The sequence below is a fragment of the Falco peregrinus genome, chromosome 3 (assembly GCF_023634155.1).
Source record: "Falco peregrinus isolate bFalPer1 chromosome 3, bFalPer1.pri, whole genome shotgun sequence".
NCBI classification, from domain to species: Eukaryota; Metazoa; Chordata; class Aves; order Falconiformes; family Falconidae; genus Falco; species Falco peregrinus.
In genome coordinates this window covers 37,382,350-37,407,271 of record NC_073723.1, presented here as the reverse complement: position 1 = coordinate 37,407,271, position 24,922 = coordinate 37,382,350, and the positions used below count along the sequence as shown (strand labels likewise).

The following is a 24,922-nucleotide window of genomic DNA, read 5'->3' as shown; positions in this document are numbered from 1 at the left end:
CATGGGTGGCTCTGCCTGAAGCTTCAGGTTCTCACAAGAGCCTGGGCACGTGCTCAGGGACGGTTTAGGTGCGGTTTCGCCCTAACTCAGGCATTGGAAGCTTTTCCCAATGACACTATAGGTGCCCAAGTACTGTGCAACACCAGACTTCGGGAGTTGGCAAGCAAGTAACATCTTATCGTTCATGAAAAGTTATTTAAGTGTGAGACTGGAGTCTTTTCAAGTCAGTGCCTGCCTTTAAGAGTTCTGCAGAAGTCACTCCTTCATTCCTTCTCCATTTCTTACAGACAGAATTAACTCATGACATCAGCAAGAAAATAATGTCAACCACTTGCTACCAAAAGCTTAACCCCAAACCAGTCAATTTTTACTATTTTCCTCCTAATGCAGTTGGGTTTAGATGAAACCCTTAACAGTTAACACGAGCTGCTCACAAAACAGAATGCAGTGCTCCATCACGTAAGCACATGCATAAAAATACCCCCTTGCACAGGCAGCAGCCAAGTCCCTGCACTTACTGATCAGGGCCACAGAACATAAATGGAATCAACCCTCCCACCCCCCCTAGTTTTCTCTTTGGAAAACAATATATACATTTCCAGTAGCTAATAAATTAACATATGAGAATGTCATGTTTTGGTTCATGATTACAGCCTTCATGTGGCTGTAATGGAGGTGGGGTTTGTTTCTTTTACATATTTGTGCTTTAGTCTTGTGCCAAAGCCAAGAAGTACATCTGGTATCAACTTGTGACCTTAGCATAGCTTAACATTTCCTTTTCTTCAGAAAAACAAAGGAAACAGCACTCCTTCAACTACTATTTTCCGACACATTTATAGCGGTACTTTGTATTCTCATGGTTTACAGCTTTTCCCCACCTTGCTGAAGGAACAGATGTAAATCAAGAACATTTTTAAAGTAGTATGGAAAAGACTGAATGAGACTGACAACAGGAAAAACAACAAAAACTAGTTCTGGTTAATACTAACAAATCTGTCCATGTAAACAAGTTTAAAATATAAATAAATGTAATTTACTTTTATTTTGGGGCTCTTTTCACATTGCTGGAGTTGCATGAAACTGAACCAGACCAAATATTACTCAGCTGCAGTGAAACAACAGCTAAACTCTGATCCAGTTTATATAGGTGATCATTCCCAGTAATTCCAGCACAGATCACATTTTAATATTAATGCTAATGTTTTGGGGCTGTTTTTTTTTAACTTCTAGGCAAAATTCCATTTGTATCAACAAATGTTCCTTCAACTATACAGCTACTTACTGCCCTTCTTTGGAAAAGAATGTAGAATTAATTATTAGTCCATTTGTGGCTCCTATTACTAAGATCAGAGCCCAGCTTTACAACACCGAATCAGCTTTAAATTATCAAATCTTACTTAAGTCTTCAGTATGTCTTCACTCAGGCAAAACTAAGATATTCAGGGAGAAAGTGCCCAACAACAGCTTCCAAATCTTGTCTGTGATTACCAAAAACACATGAATTACTTTTTCAGGCTAGTCTTCCCAGATTTTGGGAAACAAGCAGGCAAGCTATGTGAAGAAATATCAAAGAACACTCAGACTGCACGAAGAAATATCAAAGGCAGTTAACAGCTACCATTTACCTATTAAAAATTCAAAAGGGCTTGTTCGGAAGATTTTTTCCAATCGACGGCTGCTAGCTAATATGCACTGCTGCTCCTGACAAGTGTCATCTGCTCAAACTGCCTGAGGTGGCAGATATTGCCTTGCCCCACACCAGAGCAGCTCCCTGTGACCAGGGATGCAACGTGGGACAGGTGTGTTCCTTGGCATTGTGGGTTTGCATGGCAAGGTTTTGGTAGTGGGGGGGGCTACAGAGGTGGCTTCTGTGAGAAGAGCCAGAAGCTTCCCCCATGTCCAATGGAGCCAATGTTAGCTGGCTCCAAGACAGACTTGCCGCTGGCCAAGGCCGAATTAATCAGTGACGGTGGTAGCGCCTCTGGGAAAGCTTATTAAGAAGGGATGAGGGAGGCGGGGGGTAGGGTGCTGGGGGGAAATCTACACCAGAGAGAGAGAGGAGTGAGACTACGTGAGAGCAACAACTCTGCAGACACCCAGGTCAGTGCAGAAGGAGGCAGGAGGGGCTCCAGGGCCGGAGCAGAGGTTCCCCTGCAGCCCATGGTGAAGGCTACGGTGAGGCAGGCTGTGCTCCTGCAGCCCATGGAAGTCCATGGTGGAGCAGATCTCCACCTGCAGCCCATGGAGGACCCCATGCCAGAGCAGGTGGGTGCCTGAAGGAGGCTGTGACCCCATGGGCATCCCACGCTGGAGCAGGTTTGTTGGCAGGACTTGTGGACCCATGGAGAGAAGAGCCCATGCTGAAACAGGTTTGCTGGCCGGGCTGTGACCCCGCAGGGGACCCACGCTGGAGCCGGCTGTGCCTGAAGGATGGTACCTGGTGGGAGGGACCCACGCTGGGGCAGTTCGTGAAGAACTGCAGCCCGTGGGAAGGACTCATGTTGAAGAAGTTCATGGAGAACTGTCTCCCATGGGAGGGACCCCAGGCTGGAGCAGGGGAAGAGTGTGACGAGGAAGTTGCAGCAGAGATGTGTGATGAACTGACCATAACCCCCATTCCCTGCCCCCCTGTGCTGCTCTGGGGGAGGAGGTAGAGAAATCAGGGATTAAGTTAAGACCGGGAAGAAAGGATGGGTGGGGGGAAGGTGTTTTTCTGATTTGGATGGTAATAAATTAAACTAATTTTCCCAAAGTTGAGTCTTTTTTGCCTGTGACAGAAATTGGCGAGTGCTCTCCCTGTCCTTACCTTGACCCACAAGCCTTCCATTACATTTTCTCTCCCCTGTCCAGAGGAGGACAGGAGTGATAGAGGGGCTTTGGTGGGCACCTGGCATTCAAGCAGGGTCATACCACCACACTTGGCCACTCCAAATCCCTGCCTGGCAAATCAGCACAGATCCATCTTCATCTGTGGTTTCGGCTGTGAGGTGAGCAGCTGGAGAGCAGGTATGTTTTTACCTTTCCCTTTCCCTTCAACACTGGAAAGCACACAAACAGGAGCCATGTGTGTTCATGGCCAGAATTCCAGCTAAATGGATAAAGCTTAGATTTTCTGGAAAAAAATGGAAAACACACACTATTTGTTCAAAAATCTTTAAAGCTGGAACATACGGTACAAATTCCTTTTAAGAACGTCATTCAGTAGATCACCCCTGCTTCCATGAAGAAACGCAAAGACTACTTCCCTACTCATTTGCATCTATAAGTATTCCTCAAAGTCCTCAAGATTATTTACAGTAGAAGGGCATCTAGTGTCTATTTAACAGTTACAAATGAGTAAGAAAAGCCAGAAGCATACAAATAATGCTGAGATATCCTAACAAGGGTGTTCTAAATTAAATAATTCCTTAAAATCTAATGCTTTTAAGAACTCTTGTTTTTAAGCACTTGTTTAAAAACACTTGTAACTCCAGTCAAGATTAATTACATTAACGCATAGATTAATTATACTTCATTAGCAATTTCATTATTACGGCTAACTTTATATTTATTTTTATTTGTGTGTCTTCTGCTATATCATGAATGGTGTAGCCTTCTAAAGGGATTACAGATTTGATGGTAGACCATCAGAGAGTTACAAAGGGCGCAGGAACTGAGGGTCTAATCCTGCATCAGCAGAAACAGACCTGTTGCTGTACAGACCGCTACTGCACTGCCTCTCAGTTGAGGGCTGTGATCTGCAAGTGCTTTGCCTCATCATATTGTTGCGTAAAATCTGATCTGATTTCCATGGGCTGGGGACAAGAACAACTGCTGTCACGTTTACTGTATATGTGCAAAAGCAAATAAGCTGTTGGGAAAATCAGCTTTTCAGTGAGGTCAGGAGACCTTCCGCAGCACTCATCTCCCATTTATGAAATGGGGTATCTCAAGTTTCATAAACTGGAGCTGCTCTACAGTTACAGAAAAGGTTTCTTCTCGTTTCTGCCAATGCTTCACCAAAGACCGGCACTAGGTCAGAGCAAAGCTCAGTATGCTGGTCACTGCCAGAAGACAGCCACTCACCCTTTGTCCTCCACCACAGCCACAACTCCTGGAAATAAGCCCCCACATACACAGCCCTGGCACCCCTCCCCTGCAGCCCCTGCCCAGGCACTCCTCGGAAGGCTTACCGTTGGGTCGGACAGGAGGGCTGCGGACCAAAGGGCTGGTGGATAAACTGGTGAGTACCATAGCTGCTGTTACTTTATCCATGTCAAGTTCTTCTGAAGATTTTCTGAAACAGTGAATGGGAGACAGGAAACACATCAGCAAATATTTAACCTTTTTTTAGTAATTTTTTTTTTTAATACCAGCCCAAACCCTACATCAGCATGACACAGTAGCAAAAGCAAGCCACCAAATACAGTGCTCAAAGCTTTTGTGTATTCTGGCAACCTGAGCTATCAAGTGGCTACTTTAAGCCAACCAGCTCAGTATAAATAGGAAAAGCAGTGAGAAGAGAATACATCTTTGTATAAAATTGTCAGTATCACTATGACCCTTCATAAGTTTGACTCTGTTCCTCCCTCGCCGCCTCCAGAATTTCAGCTATTCATGTTCTAGGTGTGTACATAAGAGGTTTTTTTCTTGGATGAAGACACAGAGGTGCAAACCCAAATATGATTACTAGTAACATTAATGTCATATACTACTCACTGTAGGGTGAGGAAGAACTATGAACTGGAGCTAAGGGATACAATTTTTTCTTTGTTGCTTCTGCTTAATGCTATTAACCTTCCCGTACTTTCTCTGAAAGACTGATACTAAATTTTTCCTTGCCAGATGTTAAACCAACTATTTAAAATAGCACACTGGCAGAAAACCAGGGTAGGGGAAAAAAATATTATTTTTTTGCAGGTGTGATAGGCACCTGAGCCAGTAAGATGGCACAGTGTGAAGAGAGGGACCCATTGCTGCCTTAGCTTGGTCTTGCTGGAAGCCTGCCATAAGTCAAAGGAGAGGGCATGAGCAACAGGTAATAAGGGAAGGGAGGGCAGCCAGCTTTCCAGGGGAGTGAGAAGAGGATTTGGAGAACAATGGATGTTGGCAGAAACCACGCTTCAGTGACCCATCGCTAAAGGAGTCACATTTTCTTTAGACAATGGAGGATTCACTTTGTCTGTAAAAATGTGGATACTATTACTTTTTCCACCAAAAGTAACCTCTTCCTGACAATGTAGAGTTTCTGAAGAGTGCACGTACCAAAACAGAACTACTAAACCCACTAGGTTTAGCAGACTTTTGCTTTTCATCCTTCAGGGACAGCGGAATCAAAGCAGACAGCTTCTTGTAAACATTTGCTTTCAACCAAAGACTGGTCATCCAAGACCATCTTCTCATTTACTAGAGACCAAGTTAAATTTGTTCTTACAAAGGACACTTCCCCCACCTCGATTCTGCCTTGTGGGGTTTCTATAATTTCCTCTGTGACTTGCCAGGATCTCTATTTAACTCATCAGGTCGAGTCTTTATTTAAAGCCCAATACAAGAAGTGTTCAGCTACCTGATGCTTTCCATCAACTGTTGATTGGTAAGTCACCAAGAAGAACAGGACAAGCTGGCTGCAATCCCCTCTCTAGAATCCCATTTCACCCACCAGGTGAAAGGCTCACGAACTGGCAACTATGCTACAGTCAAAACCTCTTGGTATTTTAGTGAACAAACCTCAGACTTGAGGTTCACAGCTGCTTTATGGATGATGCAAGGACCCATGCAGGTGCCAATGAACACTCTCCCATGCCACACAACAGCTTAGCTCTCACGACTGTCTTTTGCAACATATCAGTGCCTGGAACCAGAACGCTGATGACGGTACCTGCTGCATTCTGTTTATATCCATAGAAACCCTCCGTTCCTTCAGCCAAAGCTTTTGCAAAGAACGCAGCAGTCATATGCTCATCATCAAGTACTGGAAATATCTTGGATACCTGCTATAATCAGCCAATACCTGAACCTGCCACCCATCAGGTCCGTCTGCAAAGGAGTATTTCACTCAGAATGCCAAATTCCTCAGGGCTCAGAAGACCTTTCCTACAGGATGACACGGAGATGCTACATTTTCTGGAGATCAGCCCTGCCAGATGATTTTCCAATTACCCAATATCCTAGTACGAAAGACCACTCACTGAGAAGAATTCAGCTGCTCTGTAGTCTACTCCTGCAAGACTACACCGACTGTACTCCTTTATCCAGCTGTGGGTGAACCACTAATATTTGCACTTTGGCAACATATGAGGCCAAGATGACCACAGGTTCCTGATATGCTGGAGAAGCTGATCCCCAGTGTCTGCAATCAGCCCTCCCAACAAGGCTCTTCTGTGTGTGTGGCAACAGGACTAATATGCTCCCATCCAGGCCTCTGCAGAATTGCCAAATCACACTACAGCAGTTGTTGCAAGCGTTTGCCAAGTTGGTGCCAAGATGTCAGAGTCTACACCTAGAGATAATGCCAAAGTTCCTCCAAATAGTCTATAATTTTAACTTCTTCCAGCTCTTCTGTCTTGATGGTTGTCCCCCCACCACCAATGACTCAGACTGATGCTCTGAAAAACTAACCTTTGCTCCAAATCATTTTGTCAGTAATGCCCCAAACTGTCAGCATTGGCATCCATGTCTAAGATGAAAGTTTTCACAGGTAGGCAAAGGACAGGAACCATCATAAGAACCCCTGCCGTTTCTAGCCATGCTAAAACCACACTCTTGCAATTACTGGAATGTTTTTTTCTACCTGATCCATTTTAACAGGTTTTCAATGTGGAAAGCCCCCAAAAATACAACTCTAGACATTTTCTCTGCCCATTTTGAATCATAGTAATTTTTACTACTTACTGCTCCTCAGCTGTATCCAGCAAACAAGGAATGCTCTGCTCATACTTCCCAGCCACAAGAATTTTAGCAGCTACAAGCGCTGGTTTATGTGACTCTGCTCCCAAACACATTTTTACAGTTTGGCTCATAAATGTAAACACACATATTTCATATGTCACTCAGCCAGCACCGCTGCCCCAGCAGCAGCCTTCAAGAGAGAGGCAAAGCATAAAACTGAAGACAGGCACCACTTAAGCCATCTGCATTCAGTCAGCATCAGATGTGAATCGATGCTTTAAGACTGCTCCAGTCTTCTCCAGTTTTCTCTGCTGGAAGGTTGAACCTGCACACAGGCATTCAACAGTATTTGCACTCAGTGGGGAGAAAAACTTGTTTCTTACACATCAATTGCTCACAAACCATTTATACCACCATCGCTAAGGTGATTTTCTGCAGACTTAAGTTATAATCCCTGATGTTGCTTATACTGTTACTAGGTGTAAGGAAATGTGAGCCAGTTGCAAGATCACCTACTACATCATCTAACTTCTTCCTTCCTCTGATGCTTCGCTGCAGTCTCCAAATGCCACCTCCCAACTTCTGGACAGATATATTTGTATCAGCCCCGTCTGCATTTGAGACCAAGCAGTTTTGGATCCTTCATTTCCAAGTCTTTGTAAATCCAGCCAACAGGTGAGCTATAATGAACCAGCTGAGACATAAACAGCAGAAACTAGAGGACCCTGGGGACAGATCTCTTTACCACCACCCCACGTCTCTCGGCTTCATGTCTCCCACTTTCTCAGCAGTGAGGATGCTTTCACTTGATCCCTGCAATACACTTACCCAGCCAGCCTTGTATTTAGAATTGTCCTTTTCTTTAATACCCAAGCTCAAATTAAACTTAGTTACCACCTTTACTCTTTCCCAATCCTTTCCTTGGTTTTGCTGATGAATTTACTGCTTTTTTGATAATCATTTAATGGTTTTAAGAAAATACCACATCTTCCTCAGTCAGAGCTCTCTGTGAGGAAAAGCTGGGTTTAAGCTTCAAAAGATGAGCAAAAGAGGATCCAAGACTAGTCCAAGGCTACGCCAAGTGTCCCAAACCAACACAACCTCCAATCTCCTACTGTCCCATTTCCTCAGCCAGCGGCTGACTCCCTTTAAGACCTGTATTTCCTTATGGGACTGAATCCGTGGTTTAAGCTCTTGGCGAGATTCCTCCCTACTAGCAACTTTCTGGTGAGGCTATGTCTTCCTGACCTCCCTTTGGGAAAGGTACACAAGTCTTCTGGCCACACTCACCTTAATACTCTCTAGTAAGTGTTATTCCCATATGGACACATCTATATCACACCTCTGTTTTTTCTTCTATCAGCCACACCATCATCTATCGTTGGAACTTTTTTTTTTTTAACTTTCTCCCAATAAATCCTAATTTTGTTCTAGTTTTTAAGTCTTTAGTCTATTCTTTATTATTTGCCTGGCCTAGATCAAAAAGCCTGCAGTTCTTCCTCTTGGAAAGAGTGCACCTTAGGTCAGTACTTTATCCAAGCGTATTTTAAGGGCCCTGGAGAATATTCTTAGAGCAGAGAAACTGGTAATGGTAGCAGGTGGTTTGATAAAACTGACCTTATTAAAAAACACAACTAAGTTCATTTTAAGCAAATAAAAAATAAAACCAAGACACATTGTTTTTCCCTGCTCACCACTCCAAAGCTTTCAGTTAATTCTCTGACCAGCAGCCTCTAACTCCAATGTTCAAACCAGTGAGGCACCAGTTCACCATACGGAAAGTGCCTTCCTGTGCCCCAGGACTGTCCTGACACAGCCCGAGTGCGGACCAGGCAGTGCTTCCTCACCAGGGCCCCAGTCCCACGGAGAAGGGGGGGGGGGGGGGGGGGGGACACACACACCTGGCTGCAAGGGTGTACAAACTCCAGCACCAGGAGATAAGGCCATGGAGAAGGGAAAGGGAAGGATGTTTCCAATTACTTCAAGTGGACGTTGGCTACAGAAGCTGATGGTCACAGACCCGGCTTTATTCTCCAGAACCACATCCCCCTGCTGTTCCAGCACTGTTGAGCTTGCCTTTCCTTATCCTACTTTCTAAACAATAACCACCTAAAGCCCATATGCCCTAAACATTCAGATTTATTAAAAGGCTTACACATTCTTCTTTGTTTTGGCAGAGGCATGTGTTTACCTATTTCTTACTATCCTCACCAGAGGGACACAGTAAAAAATAAATAAAATAAAAAAGTGTAACTAGAATTGATCAAGAACAGTGACAGTCAAGCACAAAAATGCTAATATGATATGCTAGCTGGCTACTGTCCTCCACCCAAAAACTGACTTATGACAGTGGTTCACAAAACACCCTGACCTTTTGCTGAGGAAGTACCATATAAATATGTATGTATTAACATGCCACAACTAGGACAAAATAACAGTATATTTAAATTGCTCTCTCCCTCCCATACTGCTAAATGCTCGTACAGAGACTTCTGAAGCCTCACTCTGACCACCTGATGATAGCCACATCGCACTGATGCCATCATACTGAGCACTGTATCAATACTGATAGATAAACATGTTGTTACAGGCTTTTGTACACCACAAGTATGATTCATATCATATAATGAATCATTGTAATCGGTGTACTAGTAATAGCAGATGTACTTCTAGAAGACGTAAAAACCCTAAATTACATTCTAAAGGTAAAATGAAAAGATTTAGGTTTCTTCAATTAATCATTAATGGCAAAGGCAACATCCTAACAAGGAGCTAGCAAGAAAAGACATGCCTGTGGCTGTGACTCCACATATCTAAAGTAACTACAATCACTCCTGTTTTGAGCAAAGATCTACAACCATCATGCTGCAAAACATTCTTAATCAATAAAATACCTTACATTCACAGTACTACTTGGTTACCATCTAACAACTCAAAATACTAACAGTACAGGTAAATAAACAATTGTGCTTGTTGCTGTTATGTTTGGTTGTTGATTATGAAGATTAAGAATTTACCCATTTGCCCAAAGACAAAAGCAAAAACTACAGAGAATGATCCATATAAACAGCCTAAGGTCTTCAGCACTCTTTGTTAAAAGCTGTAACTTTGCACAATAAAGCAAAAAGAACAGGGAAATCTTTTCAAAGATTATATTAAATCAGTATAGTACTATGACAACACATCTGAAAACATGAGAGCACTACTACTTACACATCTAAAAAGAGAACTAGTGTTTGATATCTGAAGCAGAGATACAATAATATGGTGCATAATTAGAAGCTAGGGATTTCTGCCTTTGCTCATCGTGGCCAAACATAAAATTTATGTTTTCCATACTAACTCTGTGTAATTTGCAGACTAGCTCATATACAGAGTAACTGGCCTTTCTTTGCCTGTCTCTGCTGTCTTTGTTATATACAAGCAAATTTTTTGGATACTGACAGCTACTAGAAATTAATTATGATCAAAATCTTTATTATACTAATACAGGAACTTTTCTTCTAAAAAACACGTATACCAGAACTTCTCAAGGAGAAAAGAAAAATGCATCAAAGCTCACGTCAAAGCTCTCCACCTCCTCCTGGCCAAGCTGACAGATTTTGCAATTCAGTTATCCAAAGGACCTTTGGAAGTCTGGCTGGTGTGTTAGAACCCAAGAAGAGTTGATAAAAGTCATCAGTAATGCAGATACTGACTTTCTATTTGGACTGTAATGCTTTAAAGGCAATAAAAAGCCTTTAGAAATTAGTCATATCAGATGGGAGACATTCACAGAGTGGTTCTCAGCATCCTAAAGTAGAAAACACATTTAACAAGAATTGAAGAGAAAGTGGTGTGTAATGCAGGCATGTTGTCCAAAGTCTTTTAACTCACATCAAACTACACATCACTTTCCACTGCTCCACAAAAAGAGTATTCTGTAAAAACAGGTATTTCTCTAGCTGTTATCACAAAAAGCACCGAAAGCTGACAGAAAATAATCCATTCATTTTTACACCATTTTATAGATTTAAATAACCAAGAAAACACAGTATTTCGTTCCAAAAGCTGGCTGAGATACTCTCCCATAGACAGGGGTCTCACCTGTCTCTTCCTCTGCTGTCCCTGCCTCTTCCTCCGGCTCCTGGACAGCAGATAGCTTCCCAAGCCAGGCGTGTCCCTGGGAGTGCCTGGAGCATCCTTTCCCAGTGCCCCTCTCCCCCCTATTAGAGTACAAGCTAGGATGCTACCCTGACTGCTCTTTAGTCTGCCACCACACCAGACCTCTTCGGGGAGTGCTGGCAGAGCTGCACCAGCAAAAAAAGGATGCCAAAGTACTGTGATTTCTGCTGTCTGGTGTAAACACATCCCATGGACATGTTCTGCTGCTGCCATTCCTCTGAAGCTCAGCGGCAGGATTAGCTGCTTTGCTCTCTAAGACTCCCCAGAAAAGTTTGCTTAAGGCAAAGCCTGCAAAACAGATGGAAAATGACTTTTTCATAGAAGTCTTTTTATCACTGCTTAAGCAACTTGCCTGACTTCCTTAATGGCAAATGAAATTTCAAACCTATCCAAATGTTTAAAGTATTGAACTCTAGGTCTCACTCTCCGATTTACAAAATACAGGATACAGCGTGCTGGGGGTGGAGGGAGAGGATGGGCAGTAAAACACTGCTATCATTATTGGCAGGTGATAAAATCTACAGTTTTTAAATGCTCTGCATAAATGGGAACAAACCAAATTCAACACTGGGAGATAAGCTGCAGTTTACAAGAACAATTTATTCTCTATATTGAAGAAGTTGATACAATGAATCATTTTTACTTTTCAAACAGCTCCAACATATCAAGAGAACTTATCTGGCAAAGAGCCCTCAGGGCAACAACAGAAGCTGAAGTAGGAATATGACATAGAAATCATCTGCTTCAGAACACAGCAATCAAATAAATGGTAATCACTTGATAGATTATGAGTGCAAAGCAAAAATTATATTCAAAAAGTAGCAACAGAACCCTTCAGAGATCAGTTATCACTTATGGTCACGCACAAACCTTGAAGATTTTCTGGGAAGATTTCTGTTCCCTCTCCTCTCCTTTAAAGGCCACTTGCTGATGCAATAAACCAGTCAGTCTCTACAAACCAAGTCTCAATAGCACCCTGAAACAACAGACCAATTATTCCAAATGTTGTCCAAAATACTCAAGTTTCATCCCTTGCCTGCCTTTGTCTTATGCTACTGTTCTAGCTTGTTCACATGCACGTCTCCTTCGCCCTCATAAATGGAATCGCTTTGATGGGGTACTGTTTACCAAAAGTAAGTTTCACACTTCCGACACTCCTCAGGGAAGGGGGCTGGATCACTTGCTACAATGCCCAAGAGGTACTGTTCAATGCAATACAAATTATCATGCTGAAAATGGGAAAAGATGGAAAAGCAAAAAAAAAAACCAACCCTGAAGGTCCCAGCCCACCAAATGTAACAAGAACTGTGCCAAGAAGCGCTGTGATGTGCTAAGGGGACAGCCTGATGTGACCTGATAACATGGAACTAAGAGAAGACACCTTGTCCCTCCAGGTAGCTGGTGTTCCCACTACAAGGCCTGCTGCTGAAGGGCAGTGCCATTTGCCACCCGCACCTGGCCCCCACAGTCACAGCCACCCAAACACTACTACATCTGATGTCTCTTTCACAACTCTCACTGAGCCTTTCGCAAAACTGTTTTTTACATAAATCTTCCTTAACTTTTCAAAATTATTTTACCAGTGATTAGCTGAAGATATTCTTACAGCAGATGCTATGGGAACTTTGTCTTTCCCAGAATAAAGTACAAAAGACAAGGCCAGAAATGTTTTGCTCTGCCTTCTTTTACCCTTATCTACTGCGAACAGCATTATTCCCATTTTGTATGAATTTAATTCTAACATTCTCAAAATCTGTTTTATAGTATCAATGCCTATATACAGTCCTAACATATCTATGTGGATAATTGGTTTAGCACAATTTATCTCTAAAAAGCTGCTGTAAACCAACTTTAAAACAATACTTAACTGCTTTTTCCCCATCCACACGTTAAAATATACATTTTTTTTCTAATACAATACACATTGATGAAACACTTGAAAAAAAGCCTACAAGTTTTCCTCACCAAATCAAAAAGCCACAAGTAGGCCGTCCTGTTGCTACATATAACTACTAATGGGAACAAGATAGTGAGCACTTTGCTGAAATCAAATCGGTTTCGAAACTGACCCAAGGAGTCAGTTTCTGTTTATTGTTAATATTTACATGTCAGTCTTTCTGAGCTTTCCAATTACTTATTTTTTTCAAGCTAGAAGAAAACAGAATTAGAAAGAAAAAACCACCAATTCTGGACAAAGCTGTCCACAGCTGCCAGCGCTCCTGAAAGAGATCTGGAGACCAAAGGCAGAAACCCCTCTAAGATGACCCTCTGCTTCCTGCCACGGTGAGATACACCCCAGAGAGCGGAATTTCCAAAAATTAAACCATTACGTCTATGGCATACATAAGCCAATAGGTCACAGTACTGTAAATTATCTTCCAGGGTCACCCTTGCTATTGCAGTGATCCAGGAGACACACACTATGGTTTACCTCACAACTGGCTGCGTTTTTGTCCTCAGTCTGTTAGAAACCTGTTTCAGAACTGGGAAGGCGTAGAGCTAGCTCATCTTGTCCTCTCCACTCCTGCCCTCTCATCTTCTCCATATCCTTGGACCAGTTCTGCAGGGCTATATTGACAACAGTACCTGTGATAGCTAGTTCACAGCAATTTTGTCTATGCACCCACATTCCGCAGAGAGCATCCCAGTATACCACTTCAGATGGGTTCTCTTTCCATTGCCCTGATCATCCTACAAGTCTGTGTTCATCTCTTGTTGATGTGAGTACATCCATCATGAACAGAACTGCTCCAAGTGTTACTGACATGGTCTTGCCCACATCGTCTACAAGGACAGTATTATTTCCCTGTCTGCTGAAATGTCTATGATTTGACTCACAGGGATGGCTGAGTCACCTGTAATGAACAATACTATCCCGCTGCTGTTCTCCATTGCTGTTTGCTTGATCACTTGTTTACAGCTAATGAAGCTGGAATTAATTGGTGCTAACAAACTTTTTTTTTTCTTTTGAAAGAGTGACTAAAATGTTTCTTTCAAAATAAAGACAAAACCAAACACAACTGACATTTATCTTTACAGTCAACCTGATTACAGACCAGATTTTCATGATTTTCCTTTCTTGGTTTTCAATTTGTCAAGAAAGATCATTATTGAGATAACAGCATTCACAGATACATTTCAGGTAGGGCAGTAGGGTATACAGGGCAAGTATAAGTAATACATAAACTCGCACACTCTATATGTGGGGCTTTTCAGGTCATTTGGTCCAGTACTCTGTGGCCAGCATTGACTGTCCTGGTTTCAGTTGAGATATTTTTCTTCTCAGTAGCTGGTGCAGTGCTGTGTCTTGGATTTGGTGTGAGAACAATGCTGATAGCACGCTGACGGGTTTGGTTCTTGCTGAGTAATGTTTATACTCAGTCAAGGACTTTTCAGTTTCCCAGGTCCTGCCAGCAAGAGGGCTGGTGGGGCATGGGACACTGGGAGGGGGACACAGCCAGGACAGGTGACTCAAACCAGCCAGAGGGATATTCCATACTACATGGCATCATGCTGAGTATATAAACTAAGGGAAGAAGAAATAAGCAGGGGACATTCGGCATTACGGAGTTTGTCTTCCCAAGTAATCATTACGTGTGATGGAGCCCAGCTTTCCTGGGGCTGGCTGAGCACCTGCCTGCCCATGGAAAGTGGTGAATGAATTCCTTGCTTTGCTTTGCTTGCGTGCACAGCTTTTGCTTTACCTGTTAAACCATCTTTATCCCAACTCATGAGTTTTCTCACTTTTACCCTTCCAATTCTTACCCCCAACCCACTGCAGGGGAGTCAGTGAGCAGCTGTGGGGTGTTTAGTTGCCAGCTGGGGTTAAACCACGACACTGTTGTAAAGGAAGATGCAATAGGGATGTTCCCACGATCAATGTACCATCCCATTCCGACGAATTATGAACTTCCTTACACACTGTCACCAGATTAAAAAAACAGGAATAGAACACTCTAGCTCTTCCAACACACCTTCTATCACCCAGGCCTCTGTATACTCTTCTGCATTATCCCGCTCCTTTGTACATTGTCCTCATGTCTGGACTCCAGCCATGTACTATGTATTAACTACAATCTAGTTAATATTACTCAGGAGATAAGTATTACCTTTTATCAGGTTTGATTTAGTTACTTCTCTGATTGTTCTGTTGTTTTCACACTACCAGACATGGACAGCAGAAGCTCTAAGCTCATGATCGCTTTATTTGCTATGACATCTCCTCCTATAAATTTCCTTTTTGATGTGAACATGCACAGTGACTTCAGTATTTCTTTACATCAAGCTCTTCCTATGTTTATCAAGCCACAGTTCAGGATATCCCCCATTGCTGAGGAAGAAAAGGTAAGAGGAGTTTCTGAGTATCATCTCAGTCAGCCAGACACCAGGCCACTGTTTGGTGTAATTTATAGCAACCCACAGTTGCTCCAAATTAAACATGAAAAATATCAAACAAAGCCCTCAAGGCTGTTCCAGTGGCAAGAAACTGCCTTCACCAATTCTATGCCATGAGAATTCAGGAGACAAGCCGATGTTCTGACTGACTGGTGAAGTACTGAAGAGCTAAAGAAGGATCGGGTCCTTCTGTTTTAGGAAAAAGCATGCTAGACTACAGACTGGAATAGATACCATCACATTAAAAAATACTTTCTGCAGTAAGTAAAACCATATTGCAAACACTCTATACCATACAATCCCTTTCCACTGTCTAAATTCATTTCAGGTGATGTCTAGTTTACCATTAGGCCTTTCAGATTTTTCAGGCAGGTTGGGCGTTTTTGTGATCTCAACCCTTTCAAAGATGCAAGGTTTCTGTTGTTTGATTAGCACTCGAGATCTGAACTTGACATTATGAACTGTGAAGTACCATCACCAGAAGATCCCCAGGCCTAATCAACACAAAGTACCTCAACAAGGCCACCAGGTCTTGAAACAAATAGGGCACAGATGCATCTCTTCTCTAAGCAATCTCTTATAAAGATTAAGCATATTTAAGCTACACACCAATCTTTCTCCTCACCTTTAAAACAATTGTTCAACCCTTTCAAAGTTCGTTAACAATTTCTTCCACAGGAACTAAATATAACCTCACAATGGCCATCTTCTCATGACTTAAACACTTGCTGCATGCGTATCAACTGAAGATATTTTCAAAATGGTGGATGTAAAACCAGACACTACAAAACAACTAAAATCTGTCAGATCATTTGCGAAGATGCATGTGCAGTAAGGAAATGCCTCTGAAGCCTCTGGGCAGAGTAGGACCTACTGGGCATGAGCCAAAGGTGGCTGACACCACATAGCCATGCCAAAGCACCACCAGAGCTGCCAGCTGGTCTGTGGAAAGGTCAGGGCTTCCTAAGAGACCCCTGCAAGTATGCTGTGTAGCATGTGCACGCAACTGTCCCAGAAATCCCAGGCAGGAATAACTGCCGAAGAATATTTAGGTATCTGTGTAAAGCAGAATGATTTCAACAAGAAAGTTAGAAAGTCTGCACCATCTGGACTATCTATTCTAGACAGCAGACAGTGTTCACTGATGTCAGGCACTAGACTCCATTACTATACATATTTCTTCATTACTCAACACGAACTACTGGACTGAAGATGCTCATCCTTAACAATTCCACTGATGATGACTAAAATAATCTCCTGTGGAAGGCCTCTCTTCAGTCCATAAACAATTAAAATTGTTTCCATATTTCCCAAGTCAGGATGTGTTCTTAGGGTACAATTTTCTAAGTGGTAAATATCTGCAATGAGCAATGGTGGCAGATGAGTCATTATCTTGTTTCGTTTCCATTATTATTTACTAAGCATCCTGCATCCCAGATCACAAGAGTTAAAAATCACAAAACAAGACCTAGAGTTGTGCTTTCAAAACATCCATGGGCATGTGTCACAATGTGAAAAGTGATGTTTCCATGGACAAATCTGGCAACGTTGCAGTTGGGAATGATCATACTTGCTGGAACAGCACAAAGTGAAAAGACTGGCCGTGGCAGGGAAAACAGTACCATGCACCACTGCTTTGCACTACACTACATTAAAGACTATCAAGCAAGTTGCCGTAGTTCACTTACACTATGCAGCATAACTGTATCAGTATCAGACCTTCAGATCTACCTTGAACTAAATATGCATTTATTTTGGACCCCACCACTACCATATAATGTAGATTTATTCACTTATACACAGTTCTCACATTGAAAAATGAGCTGCACATGAGTGGTGATTTGTGACAACTATGAATACACAATAGTTTCTCTTTAAAGCCACTGGGGAGTCATTCATGCCCTCACAAAATTTCTTAGCTCTGGTTTCTCACCCTTGATCCCTTTCTTTGAGGGAAGGGAAAGCATTGCTGTTTTTTGGAAGGATCTAAATGAACAAAAAAATAATCAGTTTTCATATGTTTGTTATGTTTTTAAAATACACGCAACAATCCTGGTGGAACAAATTGGACCTGAAGCTGGAATCTAATGCTGTGTAACTGAGACAACTGCTACAGAGTAATATCAAATCAAAAAACACAGGTTGCACAGTCAAGCAAGTGGGTGGATAACACACCATTTGAGAGTGGGGGAAGCTTATATTTCTTAGTCTGCAAGTGGCAATACACAAAACACCTTCCAAAGTGGTAAAGGACTCAGAAAAAGCTTGATGCAGCAATTACCACCTATGGTTCTATTGGGATGGTGGGAGATTTGGGCAAACTCGATCTGCAAATTATTGCTTTGCCCTTTTTTTCCAAGTAGTTTACCTATGATCTATATAACATCATTTTAGGAAACAGTAACCAAAATATATACTTACATTTTTAACGATATAAAGACAGAACTTCATAAAACGTGGAGATACTATGAAAAAGATTACGAAGTTCTATGAAACTTGTTTGTTTTTTTGGTAAACCACTGTAAGCATACAAAATGGTCAATCCAGGCGGATTAAAACTGAAGGGAGGTACCAGGAATATTTGTAAGTACTCCTGATCTAAATGTTTTTCCAAGATGCTTTTAACATTATGCATTCATTGTGCTGTATAATATGTTTGCTCTGACTCCAGGGATGGGGGTTTTGTTGGTTTTTGTTTGTTTTTAATTACTTGAAAGCTTTGCATTTTAAAGAATTAAACTACTGACATAATATGCGGTAGCAGAAGAATGCATCTGGCTTAGCACTACTGCCACCTGTAGTGTTCTTGTCCTAAATTCACTCTTTTTTTCATAACAAGAAACTACCTCAACTGTGGCCCGCAGGTATCCAAGCAAAACTGAGAACACACGGCCAGACCTCTGGCTAGTACTGGGTCCAGCCTGTTCTCCAGTTTGTTCTGTTAGATGGAAACACTCTCCCTGGTAACATATATATTTGTGTTAGTAACTGTTCATGAAGCCCTAACACTGCTGTACAGACTGAGTTACTGAAATTTGTTCTTGTAGATTATCAAATTACATAGTAGAACATACTTTTTTTTTTTTTCCTTTTTGTCTAGGAGAACACTGCTGTGACAAACATTACAAGCAGTAATTACCATGACATAAGATAGCCAGTCACTTATTGTGGGTCTGGTATTATGCTCACATTATCCAACTGCAGACAACCATAAAGTTACCCTGATACTGAGAGGTACATGAATAGTAACAGTCCCCTAAAGAAATCACAACAAAACATTAACTATGATGAAGTTACCTTCTTCATCTTGAAAAACCATCCTCACCACCTTCCATACTGTCCTATGGAAGCAGTACTCTGTATTAAACTACAGATGCATGTTGTAAAAACTTACCAAAGTCTTACTGCAAAGTTATGAAATATTACAGTTGATAGTATTAACCTTATTTCTACTTCTATCTACCAAAGATAAGAGACCTTAATGACAAAATGGCATTATTTTCTATTACAGAATTAAATTCTCTTCCTATTCCTATCTTTTGAAGTACTATCAGTGTATATAATTGTATTTTGAGGAATGGGCTGGATTTTCAGTTCTAGAATCTGTGATGGTAAACTGATCTTCGTAAGCTCAGTCATGGTCATCCATTACATAAAACTAGCAAGCAGTTTTACTGGCATGCTGATCATCTGTCATCCACTTTGATTTAAACATATTAAAGCAACTAGTGTCATAATTGTAAAAAACAAAGAACAAAACCAACAGAAAGACTAAAGTAGATTCTTTTCCACGATTAATCAACAATGTACAACACTTTCCATCCTTTTTCTACTTTCATACTATTAGCACTGGCCTAACAGTCTAGTATCTTCTTCATAGCACAAACCTAGAAGCAACTGAGCATGTGGAATGCTCCATGATAAAGAATGAGAGTAGTCATATAGGAATTGACATTTAAACTTTTCACTAAAATTATTTAAATAATTCTCTTCATACACAACAGCAAATAAATGGCACCTCTTTCTTCAGAATGGAGGCTCAGGGAAGCACTGTTATTAGCCTTAAAATCATACCCACTAGAAACACAGGCTTAAGAGAGCTGAAGACAACTGCAAATGCAACACATCCCGCTATGCATAATGTCAGGCAGATCATCCACAATTTTCATAAAATCAAACATCATCTCCTCCTCAACTTATCGCCTTTCATCCTAGTCCTTTCTTGTGACGTTCTGCTCCAGTCTTCCTATGCGCCTTTTTCTCCTTGGTGCTGGACTTCCCCTAGCATGCCTGCCTTTTCCTACAGCCGTCAGAGAATTTCTGGGAGAAAAAAACCAACCTGCTACCTGTTTTTTAATGAAAACTCAAAGGTTAAGACAGGTAAAGCCATTCACAAATAAATAAATCTTTTCATAAAATAGATGAAAAGGAGTAGCTTCAGTCTGTGAGAAGTTGGCAGTCAGGGTTCAGTGCCTGCTTAACATCCACTGTCATCGAGTCCCCTCTGCAGCACTGGACAACCACAGCCGCCTCCTTGCTCCTCGCTGCTCTCCTGGGAACACCCAATTAGTGTGTTAGCTACTTCAGACAAAAGCGATGCAGCCTTCACAGAGATCGAGCTACTTCTCCGTGAGTCACTGTCTAAAATAAGCATTCACCTGACAGCAGTTTTTAATATGATACAAAAACGACCACTTCCAGAGGCAGATTACATTACTATTGTGTAGACACACTACGTCTTGTGCAACCTGGAGCACTGCAGCTATAACACTATCTTTGCAGAACATTACTGTGTTTTGAAAATTTACCATTTTTATCCATATCCGTAATTTCTGATTCTTTTTTTCCCCCAGAAATTCAAGGCAACTGAATTTATTCTCCCTCCTTTGCACATACGGACGTTAAACAGCAATGCAGCTGCAAGTCCACAGTGAAGCTGACAACACAAACTACGGCCTCTTCCCTACCATCAACTTTTGGGTTTTCAAAATAAATTATTTGTATTATCTTTTTCTTACTTCCCCTCAACGATCTCTTCTTACACACACACACACACCCTTGACTCTCTTCCCCTCCTAAGCAGAACTCAGCAGGTCACTGATTCTGCTTAGCTTGCTTAGGGTAATCTTTGCCTTATTTCACCTCCAGCACAAAGTTCTAATGCAAATACCCAAACTGACATTACGGAAAGGATGTAGGTATGGAAGTTTTCCTGGAAGCACTACCCATCCCATCTGTTCCTACCTTTAAAAGCCCCCCTTCTCCCTCCCAATCCCACTGATATGGTCTAGCTGACACAAGTGACTATGGAGACACACCTGACAACTAGCCCAGCGAAGAGCTCCCCTTGGCAGTGGGAACTGCTTTCTGTCCTCTACATGACTGTTTTTTGGCTGTTTGCACAGCAGATCTTAGCAGATGAGCAAATCTAGGCCAGCATCTTTCTTTACAGTGTGCTGTGAGTAAGGAAGCAGAAGTTTATCTTAGCAGAGTGTGCCACCTTCAATTTGTGAAGTTCTTCCTTTCACTAATGCCAAACAAAGCACTTGGCTGAAATACTCAAGTCAGGTTCCCATCCTGGCAGGAGCAAGCTCTGGTTAGCGAGCCATGTGAGCTACAGCAGTAGTGTAACGACAGCTTGCTGATGAAAAGCATAACCCCAGACCACTGCAGCCTACCATCCTGTTGTTGATGATGTCAAACGTTTTGTAAATTACCCAAAACACCATTTTTTTAGGGAGGGAAGATGCTACTCTTACAGCCCTGACCATTGTGGCTTAGCTTCTGTAATAGGTTCAACTCACCCCTTGGTTTCCATTATCAGAAATGTATCGATCGCTGACAGCACACAGAGAACCCTGCCAAAAACATCGGTGTGCTTCAGGCACTACTCCATAAGGAAGAAAGGAAAAGCAGGATCCTGAACTGCTTGACTTGAGGCTTTGAGAACTGTGGGATTAATTACTTGACCAACTAAAACAGATTAAAATACCACTCATGACAAACAGTTCACAGAGGAAAATACTGCTTCTGTACTATGGTAGAGCCTACATTAACTGAAATGGCTGGAACTTTTGCTAACGTTTTGATAATGTACACAATTAAACTGTGGTAAACTGGGAAGAGAGAGAAACAGCATATGCGCATGGTCACAGAAAACTAGAAAAATATCACTTTAGTATTAATTTTTTTTTTTTGTGTTCCATTTGTCATCTTCCATCCTCCTGCCCAGGACCTTATAGTTGAATTTTTGATAATGTGATAATATCACATAAAATATGATAGAGAACCATGCACCAGATGCATATTTGTCTTTCATTTTAAAAGACTACCTTAAAAAGAGAATTGATAATTTATAATCCCAGGGGAAAAAAAATCAGTCCCATTTGTGTCTGTACATGATCCACAAAATGAATTTGCTAACAAAAGGTATTCAGCTATGAACAGCAATATGCAGAGCATGATAAATCACTTCGAAACAAGCAATGTCACAGCCTCCAAAAAACATTTCACAGCAAGAATATTATTAAAATAGTAACACACGCTTTAGGACTGATATTTTTGGTTTTGTTTGCAACTAGGGACATCTTTTGAAGAACTGAAAATAAATTCAAGGGCAGATTCAAACTGTGACGGTTTCCATACGCCTGCTCTCCTCCCTGCCCTCCCTGCTCACTGTCATGCTGAAGGGATGCTCTGTCACAAGGGATACATCAACCAGCCGACCAGCAAGGCTGTTACACAATGGGTCCATCTGTGTCTCCTCTGCTGGCTTTGACTGCTCGCCGTAGGAAAGCCAAGCATGTCCGCATCCTCGCTTTGTATTTAAAAGGCTCTCCTTGTTCTTTAAATAACTCTAAGGGTGACGTTTGTGTGACTCCTCACTGCCGTACCTGGCTCATGATGAGCAGCGCAGAGTCCTGGCAGTACAATACAGATTGCATTGCCTCTGGGACTGCAGTACCAGGAACTGGCAAAATCCTGCCTTCCCAAAGCAGAAATCCAGCAAAAAACAACAGAATGGGAGGTGAAAAAGCAAAGGCTTCATCCTCAACCATTTTATTTTGCCTGACTCTTAATCCAGGCTGACGTTTGATGCAACCATGCATGTTTGTGGTTGAGCTGCACAGCAGAGATCCCAGCCCAGGAGAAGGAGAAAGAGAAAGCTGCTCCCACTGCTCCATCAGCAGCCCAAGCACCCCAGCACTGGCATGTACAAGACTCCCACTGGTCTGAAGTGATCTGGTTTCTGTGCATCTGCCTGGATAATGGAGCTGCTGGTGACCATAAAGGTTTGTCTCCAATTTAACGGTGTTTAGATTAACACACACGTAAGTAACACCTACGCCTCAGCTAAAGAATAACTAGAAAACACAGATTTTCAACTGGATAGTGCTGGGTGCAAACACACAGCCAAATATACTAAAAAAAACAAGGACAGAAATAAGCTTTGGCCAACTTCTGTAATTCACACCTTCCTTCAGCATACCTCACTTCTAAACAACACATTTGAGACAAATTTAAACATTTATCTATTTGTGAGAGAACAGACAATTGCAGCATAAAGCTACATGAGTTAAGGCTGTTTAAACATATTCAAGTACTGTCAACTCCAGCACACAGTTATTTGGTATCTAGACTCAGAGGAGCATATCTAAACTACCTCAATCACTTGACGGTGGAAAACCTGGCAAAAATATCATCTTTCCAAAATATTTCATGAAAATCAAGCAAAATATAACCATGTCATTGCATGTGTGTTCACCGTCATGCTTTTTCTGGAATAACCAGTAATTCAGAATACACAACTTAGGAACTTGGAAGGACCAATCTTTCAGAAAATGTTAGAGTGGCAACTTTCCCCCAAAAGTAAAAAAAAAATAATAAATTTGTAATCAAGTTGTTGCAGTCAGATAACATGATCAACACAGGCTCATGCATCCCTCGTGAATCAGAGATGCGCAGAAGTAAAATCAATTTCACATTTTAGCCTAGAGGGCATCTGAATTACACACAGGGAAGCCCAAATGTCTCGCATAGCTTTGCTATGGTATTATTGCCATGGTGAATGGTCAAGATTTTGAATAGTCAAAAAGCAGTAATCAAAAAAGTACATGTAGCCTTCTGGTTTTGATTCATCTTTGCATTTTTTTATTCCTCAAGAATGTTTCTCAGTTGTTTGTTGTTTTTTTTAAACTACCATTATTAAAGAAATAATGGAAGACAGAAGACTCACTGGAGTCAGAGAAATATGTAATGTTTTAAAAGCTGCCTTAACAAAAAATTTCACAAATAATTTCAGATTATAATCCAGCAAGCAAGGGCTGTGTTCTCAACAAACACAACATGTAATTTTCTATTGTATGGATTATGTTCTTGCAATAGTAATATCCAGTATTTGAGTCACTGTATGTTATAGGGGTTATTACAATGTCAGTTCTGAAAAGGCGTATTTGCTTCAAAAACTGGGAGAAGAGAGACAGCTAAGAAAGAGAGACTTTCAGACTTTCTCTAATGATTTCTGGCATTGATCTGAATAAGGCCTGTTCCCAAAACTAAATCACAGAGAAAATATTCATGGAGTCAATATTTATCTTTGTTAACTCAAGCCTCACTTCAGCTTCCACTTCTATGAACACGATCCTGTAAAAAACAAACATTTAGAGAAGCTTTTTTACATTGAGAATTTTAACTGTACTCTTGAATCAAACTTTCTGGTAGATACCCATTTTCCACTCTTTTCCTCATGGAAGTTGTGATGCTTACTACTTTATCAGATGAAATCATATACCTTTTCAAGCCTTGGAACATGACATTGCAAAGCTGTATGTACAGACTAGAGGATTTCAGCACACTTACAGACTCCATTCTCCCATGTTAAGACTGCTAGAAGAATTCATTAGCTGAAATTTTATTTCAGTAGCCCACAGTCCTGTGTAGTAAACAGAAAGCAGACATGATAAAAGGGGTGCCGTTTTTCTACTCTGTATCTGCACTCCAGAAACATTTCATGAAGTTACATGCTGCCTTTTTCTTCTCTTAGTTAAGATAAAATTTGACAAGGGAAGTTTAACAAGTTGAACCAGAGCTTTTTAACATGCAATAGCAATTGATAATGTAACACTAAAAAATTCATTTATAGTGGTGATAAGAATAGAGTTATTGGTGGCAAGAGAAAATAAATACCTGCTCTACGCAAAAATCAGCTGACAGCCCTGGTGAGTTGCTACTTAATTTAATTTCCATTAATTTTCCACTGGAGAAACTGCCAGCAGGGAACACAAAAGACTCAACAACAAGTTTCTGCAAATACTTGGCTCCTTTAGCCTAGTGATCCTTTTCCCTGTGCTGTTTTTAAGTCAAATGTGCTAAAATCGATGTTTTTGTGCATGACTGGCTATTCCAAGCCTTGTGGAAACAAACAAACAGCAGGGTACAACCAGTGCACTGCAAAAAATACTTTGAGAAGTCCTCAGATTAGAAAAATCAAATGGAC

At 41.4% G+C, this 24,922-nt stretch overlaps 1 protein-coding gene across 2 annotated transcripts in view; it reads right to left on the bottom strand.

The window, feature by feature from the left end:
* The window catches only part of ZNF704 (zinc finger protein 704), a 98,210-nt gene that overhangs the window by 22,243 nt on the left and 51,045 nt on the right, over positions 1-24,922 (bottom strand). For both annotated transcript variants that reach the window (XM_055799679.1, XM_055799678.1), the window contains exon 3: positions 4,173-4,276. In XM_055799679.1, coding sequence (XP_055655654.1) covers positions 4,173-4,276 — 104 coding nt within the window. The remainder of the gene's footprint in view (positions 1-4,172; positions 4,277-24,922) is intronic.